The sequence below is a fragment of the Stegostoma tigrinum genome, chromosome 2 (assembly GCF_030684315.1).
Source record: "Stegostoma tigrinum isolate sSteTig4 chromosome 2, sSteTig4.hap1, whole genome shotgun sequence".
NCBI classification, from domain to species: Eukaryota; Metazoa; Chordata; class Chondrichthyes; order Orectolobiformes; family Stegostomatidae; genus Stegostoma; species Stegostoma tigrinum.
In genome coordinates, this window is record NC_081355.1 from 44,861,123 (window position 1) to 44,873,197 (window position 12,075).

Below are 12,075 nucleotides of genomic sequence, written 5' to 3' on the forward strand. Positions count from 1 at the left end.
TCCTTCTTCACTCCAATAAGAATAGCCCTAGCTCCCTCAACCTTTTCTCATAAGACCTGCCCTGCAGTCCAGGAGGCATCCTGGTAAATCTCCTCTGCACCCTCTCTAAAGCTTCCTAATGAGGCGACTAGAACTGAACACAAAATTCCACAGATGTTCTAACCAGGGTTTGATAGACCTGTATCATAAACTCGTGGCTTTTAAACGCAATCCCCCATCAAAGAAAGCCAACACACTATGTGCCTTCTTAACAACCATATCAACTTGGGGGATCTATGGATGTGGATCCTGAGATCCCTCTGCTCCTCCACACTGCCAAGAACCCTGTATTCCGATTTAAATTTGACCTTTCAAAATTAATCACTTCACGTTTTTCTAGTTGAATTCTATCTGCCACTTCTTTGCCCAGCTCTGTATCCTATCAATGTCCCGTTGCGACCTATAACAGCCCTCTACACAATCCACAACTCCTCCAACCTTAGTGCCAATGGCATTCTCACTAACCCACCCTTCTATTTCCTCATCCAAGTCATTTTTAAAGATCACAAAGAACAGAGATCCCAGATCAGATCCCTGTTGACACCACTTGTCACCAAGCTCCAGGCTGAATACTTCATATACACCACCACCCTCTGCCTTCTATTGGACAGCCAATTCTATATTTGGACAGCCAAATTTCCCTGAATCCCATGCCTCCTTACTTTCTGAATGAGCCTACTATGGGGAGCCTTATCAAATGCCTTGCTAAAACCCAGATACTCCACACCCGCTGCTCTACCTTCATCAATGTATTTTGTCACATCCGCAAAGAATTCTATAAGGCTTGTGAGGCATGACCTGCCCCTCTTAAAGCAATCCTGACTATTTCCAATCAAAGTATGCTTTTCCAAATAATCATATATACTATCTCTCAGAATCCTCTCCAATAATTTGCCCACCATAGAAATAAGACTGACCAGTCTATAATTCGTAGGATTATCCCTATTCCCTTTCTTGATCAAGGAAATAGCATTTACCACCCTCTAACCATCTGATCTACTCCAGTGGATTGCAAGGATGCAAAGATCATCGCCAAAGGCACAGCAATCTCATCCCTTGTTTCCTTTGTAAACCTTGGTATATCCCATCTGGTCCAGGGGTCTTAACTATCCTCATGTTTTTCAAAATTTCTAGCACATTCTCCTTCCTAACGTCAACCTGTTCAAGCATATCAGCCTGTTTCACATTGTCCCCCAAAACTAGGAAGTCCCTCTCACTGGTGAATACTGAAGCAAAATATTCATTAAGGGCCTCCCCTATTTCCTCTGACTCCAGGTGCAAGTTCCCTCCACTATCCCTGATGGGTCCTACCCTCACTCTGGCCATCCTCTTACTGCTCGCATAAGTGCAGAACGCCTTGGGGTTTTCCTTAATCCTACCTGCCAAGGCTTTTTCCAGCTCTGCTATGTCCATTCTTCAGTTCCTTCCTGGCTACCTTGTAAACCTCTAGAGCCCTGTCCAATCCTTGCTTTCTCATCTTAAGTAAGCTTCCTTCTTCCTCTTGACTAGATCTTCCACATGTCTTGTCGTATAGGTTTCCTTCACTTTTTACCATCCCTTGCCTCAGTGGTACAAAACTGTCCAGCATCCACAGCAAGTGCTTCCTCAGTAACCTCCACATTTCTGTTGTGCATTTCCCTAAAAACATCTATTCCCAATTTATGCTCCACAGTTCTGCCTAATAGGGTATAATCCCCTCTCCCCCAATTAAATAATCTCCCATATTGTCTGCTCTTATCCCTCTCCATGACTGCAGTAAAGGTCAGGGAGTTGTAATCACTTTCACCTGAATGCTTTCCCATAGAGAGATCTGACACCTGGCCTGGTTTGTTGCCAAGCACCATATTCAATGTGGCATCCTCCCTAGTTGGCCTATCTACATATTGAGTCAGGAATCCTTCCTGGACACAGCTAACAAAATCTGCTGCATCCAAACTATTTGCCCTTAGGAGGTTCCAGTTGATATTAGGGAAATTAAATTCGCCCATGACAACAACCCTATTACTTCTGCACCTTTCTAAAATCTGCCTCCCAATATGTTCCTCAGTGTCTCTGTTGCTGTTGGAGCGGGTATATAGAAAACTTCCAATAAAGTGACTGCTCCTTTCCTGTTCTTGACCTCCACGCATACTGATTCAATAGACAAACTCTCCTTGACAACCTCCCTTTCTGCAGCTGTGATCCCATCCCTGATTAGCAATGCCACTTCCTCACCACTTTTACCTCCCTCCCTATTTCGTTTGAAACATCTAAACCTCAGAACATCCAGCGACCATACCTGCCCCTGTGATACCCAAGTTTCCTATCTAATAGCCACAACATCATTATGTCCAAGTACTGATCCATGCTCTAAGTTCATCAGCCTTATTCCTGACACTTCTTGTGTTAAAATAGACATACTTCAACCCATTACACTGACTGAAACTTTGCCTTATCAACTGTCTATCCTTCTTCACAGACTCTCTGCATGCTGTATCTGCCTGTAGGCCAGCTACTCCATCCTTTGATCTGTAGCTGTAGTTCCCATCCCCTTGCCAAACCAGTTTAAACCCTCCGAAAGAACTCTAGCAAACCTCCAGCCCAGGCTATTGGTGCCCTTCCAGTTCAGGTGCTACCCGTCCTTCTTGTACAGGTCCCACTTTCCCGAGAAGGTATCCCAATGATCCACATATCTGAAGCATATTTGTTACCTTTTTTAGCTGCCCTTGTGGCATGTTATTCATGACTGGTGTTTTGTCACGTGCTAATCACACCTCTTGTACCTTCAATGTGTACAGTCTCTGTGCTAGAACTGAGAGTATAGGAACAAGTAATGATTTTTTTTATCATCTTCAATGTCTTTCTGCTCTTTTATCACAACCTGTTTGCCCATTGCCTGGTTGTACAGCAAGAGTGTGGTATAATGTGTCTGGGTGAATAATTATGTTTACAAATAATTTGTACTCAGGTTGAAGTGACATTTTTCATGTGAGGTATGAGTTATGATTATGATTGTTGGGTGAGTGAAGGGTGCTGTGCATTGAGGAGTGCCTGTGCCTATGGTGTCATGTTTAGAGGATACATAGAACATAGAACAGTACAGCACAGAACAGGCCCTTCAGCCCACGATGTTGATACGACGTTCCAAGGTGAATTATATCATTATGGACTGAACCAAACCGCGCTTCCCCCCCCCCCCCCAACATATATCATGGGGAGAGCCTAGACCCAACTTCTACTTAAAGACAAATGGAAGGTGTGGTGATCCAGATGTGATTCAATTGGTCCAACTACTGAGTTTTAAGCAAAATATACTTTGTTTCACATCACAGTTAAAATACAAACCAAAAGAAATTTGGCATAACCTTTTAATAATTTTAATACATTATTTAACTACTGATCATCAACTGTTCCAATATGGCAACATCCCATAAACACACCCTTGGCAAAGGAAAATTCAGTAAAACAGGTTTTCTCATGTGTGGTTTCCAGTATGGTAGAAAGCGATACAGAAGTAAATAATCTGGCATCACAGAAAGAACTCAAACTTGTAGCTGCAGCAGAGAGAGCTATATCTTTCAGCTTCAACAGCCAAAAAAAGCCCTGTTTAAACTGAAAGCAAAATTAAAATCCTGGGTCTGTGTATGCCTGACTCAACCTATTAGTGCTGCTTTTGTGTAATAAAGAAAACACTGGGGGAGCTTCTGAAGAAGACATTTCGGTACCACTGACAATACCTCTCTACAAGAGAAACAGCACAGAACAAATCCATCTTAAAGGCACAGGACTGTCACAATACTGATCTCAACCACCTGTATTTAGGCCATTAAAATTTTCATGGCTTTGCATCCAGGCCTTGCTGCGCATTATTAACAAAGACTCCTTCAGCCGTTTGCTTAAATTGCTTTCTCAGAGTTTATTTCGAGTTCCTCTTGGGCTGATGTAAATACAAGGGCCTGTCTCCTCTTATTCAACTCCTGTACCAAGGCCTCTGAGAAACTTCGAACGTGCTACCTATGCTTTGGTGCCATTTCCCCGTGTTCTTTCTGAGGACTGTCTTCTGGCTAACTGCAGTATCAGGCAGGAACTGAAGAATGTAGATTGGGGGGTGCTGTTTGAGGGTAAATCCACATCTGTTCTGTGGGAATCTTCTAAAAACCAGTGGATTAGAGTTTGGAACCAGCATGTTGCCATGAAAATGGATGGTGAGAAATTAAGAGCTTATTCAGATAGAAAAAGGAGACGTATGCACGGTTTAGAAAACAGAAGACAGAGCCCTTGAAGAATACAGACAAGAACTACACTGGCAAGGAATTAGGAGGGCTTAAAGGGGTCATGAAATGATTTTGGAAAACAGGTTTAAGGAAAATCCTGGGAAGGAATTTATGCATGGAGCTGAAGGAAGCGTGTGAGGTCCTTTGTGAATACTTTTGCATCAGCATTCACAATGGAGAAGGACATGTTTGAGTCTTTTGGAGGGATATATTGATATTCTAGGGCATGTAAATGTAGGCTTTCAGCCTAGTTTTTCCAGTGACCTAGCGTATTGGTTTCATCCCTTCTTCTGAAGCCAGGAGCCACCAAATGAACTGTGATGAACTTTTGTCTTAAAATTATCTTTTATTGTTATGAATGAATTCACATGTGACTTCTGTCATTAATACAAGTGCCATGGTATGGTGACTTATAACACTTCTCATTGTATAAATTCTAAATTCTAAAAAATTCCAGAAGTTCTAGATTATCAGAACGTCAGCACAGTGACTTAATAAGACTCCGACCCAATTCCAAGGCTGGTGGACTGAATAACTTGGACAAGCCACTTATATCACCAAGTTGGACTTACTTCGTGATTACTGGCAAGTACCTTTTGTCAGAGATAGCAAAAGAAGTTTCTGCATTTGTAATCCCAAATGGGCTACATCAATTTGAAGTAATGCCCTTTCAAATGAAGAATGCACCACCCACTTTTCAAAGATGTACGATCTGAGTTGTGGCAGGATTGACTATTTGTGCCATTTATGTAGATAAGTTAGTGATCTTCAGCCATTTATGAACAGATCTTACGGTGCATTCAGCAGAGCTCTTTGACAGACTATGGAAGGCAAAGTTGGTTATAAATTTGGCAGGTGTAAATGCCGTTTTTAGGACAAAACATTGGAGAGGGACAGAGATAATGGGAACTGCAGATGCTGGAGAATTCCAAGATAATAAAATGTGAGGCTGGATGAACACAGCAGGCCAAGCAGCATCTCAGGAGCACAAAAGCTGACGAGAGGGACAGATGTCACCAAGGAACATGAAGACAAAGACTATCGAGGAATTTCCCGGACTATCCTCGAAGCAAGAGCTGCTGTGAGTTTTGGGACTGTGTGGATTCTACAGGAAGTTTGTACCAAACTTTTTAGTAGTGTGGTGGCCCTACTGACGGATTTGTTAAAGAAGAACACAAACTTCCAGTGAACAGAACAATGCCAGGAGGCATTTAAGAATTTAAAAGTAGTGTTAACCACTGCACCAGTATTAACCATGCCAAATTTCTTGAAAGCCTTTAAAGTCGCCATTGATGCCAGCAATGTAGGGGTTGGAGTTGTGTTGTGACAGGAGGATGATTGACCTTTCAGTTCCACAATCAGTTATTTTTCAAACACACTCCATATTCGACCGTTGAAAAAGAGTTAGAGAGTTTAGTACTGGCCTTACCACATTTTAATGTTTTTGATGCAAAAAATGTATCAGATACGGTTCCACATACTGATCACAACTCTGACATTTCTGGAAAGATTTAAAGACAGGAACACCAGACTATTTCATTGGAGTCTTGTGTTACAAGCATTTAATTTACAGATTATACATGTTGACGATTGTGTAAATGTTATTGCGGATGTGTTATCACAGAAACAAAGAAACCTACAGCACAGGAACAGGCCCTTCGGCCCTCCAAGCCTGCGCCGATTAAAAGGAAAATGTTTATACAATATAGAGACTGTAATGTTCAATGTCATGTATGTAAAAAGAGTTAGTATGAAATGTGTAAGCCTAGACTAATGACCTACGTATCTAGTAACAATAGTGTTAAGATTTAGAGAGGGAAAAAACCTTCTCATCACTTTTTTGAAAGGGATGAAGTGTTGTGAAGTTAGATAGAGTACTTGTGGATTGGAAGGCAGGATGTTAGAATTTGTTATTAAAATAATGGGGGGGAAGTGTGTGTGGTCCTTTGAAAAAGTGTTTTTTAAGTGCAGGTGCACAGAGAGCTCCTAAAATTGAAACATTGTATCAAAAGGCTGTGTATTCAACAATCCAGGCAGCAGTTTTTTTTTGTTGGTAAGGCAACCAATTTGAAAAGCAGCCAATTAATTTAAACCAGACACTTACTAACTAAAAAAGAAATTAAACTTAAATCTGATGGTTTTGACAACCTAGGACCAATTCTATTGTAAGAAATTAATAGGCCATCAAGGGTATAAAAAAAAGAGTATTTGAATATCAGTGTGAGTGCAACTTCCATTTGTTAAGTTAACAACCAGCAGCTGAAAAGAGAAGATCACTGACTCTCTCAGAATTCTCTAAGATCTCACAGTAACCATCATCTAACTAAAAGTACAGCGGCACTCTTTACTAATATTCTTCACACAAGAATTCAACAGAGAGAGGTGCTCCTGACTAAACATCAGCGAAGAGGGCATGAAGCATCAGAGATAATGGGAACTGCGCCTCGTCCGCCTAGCCGAACTCGTCCTCACCCTCAACAACTTCTCTTTTGACTCCTCCCACTTCCTACAGACTAAGGGGGTGGCCATGGACACCCGCATGGGCCCCAGCTATGCCTGCCTCTTTGTAGGTTATGTGGAACAGTCCCTCTTCCGCACCTACACAGGCCCCAAACCCCACCTCTTCCTCTGGTACATTGATGACTGTATCGGCGCCGCCTCTTGCTCCCCAGAGGAGCTCGAACAGTTCATCAACTTCACCAACACCTTCCACCCCAACCTTCAGTTCACCTGGGCCATCTCCAGCACATCCCTCACCTTCCTGGACCTCTCAGTCTCCATCTCAGGCAACCAGCTTGTAACCGATGTCCATTTCAAGCCCACCGACTCCCACAGCTACCTAGAATACACCTCCTCCCACCCACCCTCCTGCAAAGATTCCATCCCCTCTTCCCAATTCCTCCGCCTCCGCCGCATCTGCTCCCACGATAAGACATTCCACTTCCGCACATCCCAGATGTCCAAGTTCTTCAAGGACCGCAACTTTCACCCCACAGTGATCGAGAACGCCCTTGACCGCATCTCCCGTATTTCCCGCAACACATCCCTCACACCCCGCTCCCGCCACAACCGCTCAAAGAGGACCCCCCTCGTTCTCACACACCACCCCACCAACCTCCGGATACAACGCATCATCCTCTGACACTTCCGCCATCTACAATCCGAATCCACCACCCAAGACATTTTTCCATCCCCACCCCTGTCTGCTTTCCGGAGAGACCACTCTCTCCGTGACTCCCTTGTTCGCTCCACACTCCCCTCCAACCCCACCACACCCGGCACCTTCCCCTGCAACCGCAGGAAATGCTACACTTGCCCCCACACCTCCTCCCTCACCCCTATCCCAGGCCCCAAGATGACATTCCACATTAAGCACCTGCACATCTGCCAATGTGGTATACTGCATTCACTGTACCCAGTGTGGCTTCCTCTACATTGGGGAAACCAAGCGGAGCCTTGGTGACCGCTTTGCAGAACTTCTCCGCTCAGTTCGCAACAAACAACTGCACCTCCCAGTCGCTAACCATTTCCACTCCCCCTCCCATTCTTTAGATGACATGTCCATCATGGGCCTCCTGCAGTGCCACAATGACGCCACCCGAAGGTTGCAGGAACAGCAACTCATATTCCGCCTGGGAACCCTGCAGCCATATGGTATCAATGTGGACTACACCAGCTTCAAAATCTCCCCTTCCCCAACTGCGTCCCTAAACCAGCCCAGTTCGTCCCCTCCCCCCACTGCACCACACAACCAGCCCAGCTCTTCCCCTCCACCCACTGCATCCCAAAACCAGTCCAATCTGTCTCTGCCTCCCTAACCTGTTCTTCCTCTCACCCATCCCTTCCTCCCACCCCAAGCCGCACCCCCATCTACCTACTAACCTCATCCCACCTCCTTGACCTGTCCGTCTTCCCTGGACTGACCTATCCCCTCCCTACCTCCCCACCTATACTCTCTCCACCTATCTTCTTTTCTCTCCATCTTCGGTCCGCCTCCCCCTCTCTCCCTATTTATTCCAGAACCCTCACCCCATCCCCCTCTCTGATGAAGGGTCTAGGCCCGAAACGTCAGCTTTTGTGCTCCTGAGATGCTGCTTGGACTGCTGTGTTCAACCAGCCTCACATTTTATCATCCAGGGCATGAAGCATTTTGGAAGACGTATACTGGCTGTAATTACAAGACTAAGTCTTAATTTTTTTTATTATCTTGATTTCTATAACTGAAACTTGTATTTATTAGAGTAGCATACCATTAGTTTTTGTCATATTTGGGAATAGTTAGTAGTTAGGAGGGAATTGTTCAGTTTGTTAGGAGTTCTGTTAATTTTTTTGCTGTTAGAGATAGATAAATAAATTGTTACTTGTTGACTATAGCATGACTGTCAGGAGTTTGTTTAATTTAACCTCCCCTTTATAGCAGATTGGGCAGAGAGAGGCAGGTTATAGCACTTTTCAAACTTCCTTTAATAGATTGAGATGAGGCAAGCTTCTCTAGGTATTTGTTTTAGTTATTCATAGGGTTGGATGGGGGAGATTGACCTCGATTCATAACAGATTTATCCCAGAATGCTGAGGGAGGCAGGTTGGACCTAGTATGAAATCATTGTATCCTTTTTGGTCACAAGATAGATCCCACGGGACTGGACAGGAGCCAACATTGTTCTTTTATTAAAGAAGGATAACAAAGATAATCCTGGAAATCACAGACCAGTGAGCCTACATCAGTAGTAGGGAAATTATTAGAGAAGATTCATAGGTATACAATTTGTTCACATTTGGAAAAATTTGACTTCATGGCAACAGGCAACATCACTTTATGTGGGGAAGGTCCTGTCTCTCAAACCTGATTGAGTCTTTTGAGGAAATGACAGTGCTAATTGAGGGCAGAATGGTAGATATTGGCTAGATGGACTTTAGGAAGGCCTTTGACAAGGTCCCTTATGACAGAATGATATAAAATGTGAACTCTCATGGAATCAGCGGTCACCTTGTAAGATGCATACAGCACTGGCTTCGTCATAGAAGACAGAGAGTAATGGTGGAAGGGCATTTTTCTGACTGGAGATCTGTAACTTGTAGTGTTCCATGGTGAGCAGTGCTGGGACTCCTGTGGTTTGTAACATGTATTATAGATCTGTAGGTGGCCTGATTATTAATTTTATGGGTGACACAAACATTGGCGGAGCTGCAGATACTGAGTATTCAGCCAGAGGATATACCAGAATTTAGAGAGGGTGGGGACTTGGGCAGAGTAATGGCAGGTGGATTTTAATCTGGACAAATGTAGTACATTTTGGAAGATGTAATGAAAGAGGGAAATTCACAGTGAACAGCAGAGCCCTTAGACGCATCAACATCCAGAGGGTTCTAGATGTATAAGTCACAGTTCCCTGAAAGTGGCAATGCAAGTGTATAAGATTGCACAGTGGCTCACTCTGCTGCCTTACATCAGCAGGGACCCAGATTTGATCCCACCCTGTGTGGAGATTGCGCTTTCTCCCTGGGTCTGCAGGGTTTTCACCAGGTGTTCTGGTTTGCTCCCACAGTCCAAAGATATTCAGACTAGTGGATTGACCATACTAAATTATCCATAGTGTTCAGGGGTGTTAGCCATGGGAAATGCAGAGCTACCAGGAGGGAGTGGGAGAATGGGGTGCTGTTTGGACTTGTTGGGCCGAAGGGCTTGCTTCCACTGTAGGGATTCTCTGAACATGCCGACTTCCCACAGACAATTGCCTCAGGCTGGAATTGAACCCGGGTCCCTGACACTGTGAGGCAACAGTGCTAACCACTGAGCCACTGTGCCACCCGTAGTTCAGCTGCATTTGGAATATGGCATACGGTTCTGTTTGCCACACTGCTAGAACAGTGTTTAGGAACAGAAATGGTTTACCAGGATGTTGCCTCGTTTGAAGAGTATTAGCTACAAGTAAATGTGGGACAAACTTGGGTAATTTTTCACTTGAATGTTGAAGAGTGAGGAAAAACCCGATAGACGTTTATAAAAGCATGAGAGGTACAGACAGTCAGGGATAGAAATGTTAACTACTTGGAGACATGGGTTTAAGGTAAAAGGAGTTAAGTTTAATGGAGGTGAGAGAGGCAGGTATTTTACACAGAAGATGGTAAGTATCCGGAATGCGCTGCTGGAGGAGGTGAGCACAATAGCAACATTTAAGGGGACATGAATAGACAAGGAATAGAAGGGTACAGACCACAGAGGCAAAAAGCTTTTAGTTTAGAAAAGCATCAGATGTCGGCGCAGTTTTGCTGATGGACCTGCTCCTGAGCTGGACTGTACTTTGAGAGATAGTAGGAACTGCAGATGCTGGAGAATCTGAGATTAAAAAGAGCTGGATGAACACAGCAGGCCAAGCAGCATCTTTGGCCTGGACTGTTCTTTGTTCCCTTTGCATTTGCAGGTAGTGTGTTGCTTACCTGGTGAAGGAATAGGCATGATCTAATCGTACAACACAATTCCGAGCTCTTTTTCAAATGTGTGCATATTTTGGCTCCTTTTAATTTTTCATCCATTTAATTCAAAATTGAGATTCTGGGCAGCAATCCCTCAACCAGTAAGAGTCTTTAAATATTTTATTGATACTTTGTTTAATTCTTAAATGTGTCTTTAACAGGGAAAGGCAGAAGCGAGAAGCAGAATGCATTCGACAGGTAACAAATAATCTGTTGCTTCATTTTAGAGGTAATAGGAACTGCAGAAGCTGGAGAATCTGAGATAACAAGGTGTAGAGCTGGATGAACACAGCAGGCCAAGCAGCATCAGAGGAGCAGGAAAGCTGACGTTTCGGGCCTATACCCTTTGGGCAACGAGAAATGAGAGTGATCTGAGAGTCTACTTTTCACAGCAAACCTGTTTTCTAAATTTCACCCTCAAATCTACTGCACCTACACATTTTGATAGCAATACTTTGAAATTAGAAACCCAGTTTCCAATGAAAACAGTTACCAGAACCCTAAACAGCCTAAAGGCCAATAAACTATTTTAATTTCCTTTGAAAACACACAGTTAATCAATCAGCTCAGGTTGGCCAGTTTGTCAGAATCTTTATTGCTCCAATTAGCAAAAGGTCCTGTTTCTAGTCAAACTACACACAGAGATTGGCGCACTGCTTTTAAATTTCTTCCAAAGTTGTTCATGAAGTCTGGCAGAGCCACACAGTTCCACTGCATTTATTTCCCCAGCTGTAAAAAAATCTGTATTAAGTCAGTAAAAGCTTTCTGAAGAAGGATCTAGGCCCGAAACATCAGCTTTCCTTATCCTCTGATGCTGCTTGGCCTGCTGTGTTCATCCAGCTCTACATCTTGTTATCTCTGCTTCATTTTCCCTGGCCTGTTGCGAAAAATCTCATTCATTATTTTTTCATACCATTGACACACAAACTTTGGGAACTGTCACCTTATGCTTCTTTATCCTGCTGTCTTTCTTTTAATTGAATGTATTCTGCAAAATGACTTTGCTAAAATTCTAGCTGACACGTCATTAAAGATAAATTAAGGGACTACATATTCATTTTAAAAGAATTAATGACCTTCCTCTCACCCTGTCATAATTAACTTTTTTCCAACAGAAGTTTATTCTTTTTTTAACTCTGAAAGGCTTGTGTCCTTTCATGCTTAGGACTACAAATGAAAATATGACTTGTACCTTTGCGCGTTGCTTCCACCCGCGTTCATGGATTTTAAACAGATTTAGAAACTGTAAAGCATGTGGTTTGAAGAAAAAAAACATAAGTACTGGAATGGAAGAGGTTGCTGCAGCAAC

General features: G+C 43.3%; 1 protein-coding gene across 1 annotated transcript in view; it reads left to right on the forward strand.

The window, feature by feature from the left end:
- myo10 (myosin X) overlaps window positions 1-12,075 on the forward strand; it is a 457,994-nt gene that overhangs the window by 292,896 nt on the left and 153,023 nt on the right. Inside the window, exon 24 of the mRNA XM_059653796.1 lies at window positions 10,928-10,964. Within this exon, the coding sequence (XP_059509779.1) occupies window positions 10,928-10,964 (37 nt within the window). The remainder of the gene's footprint in view (window positions 1-10,927; window positions 10,965-12,075) is intronic.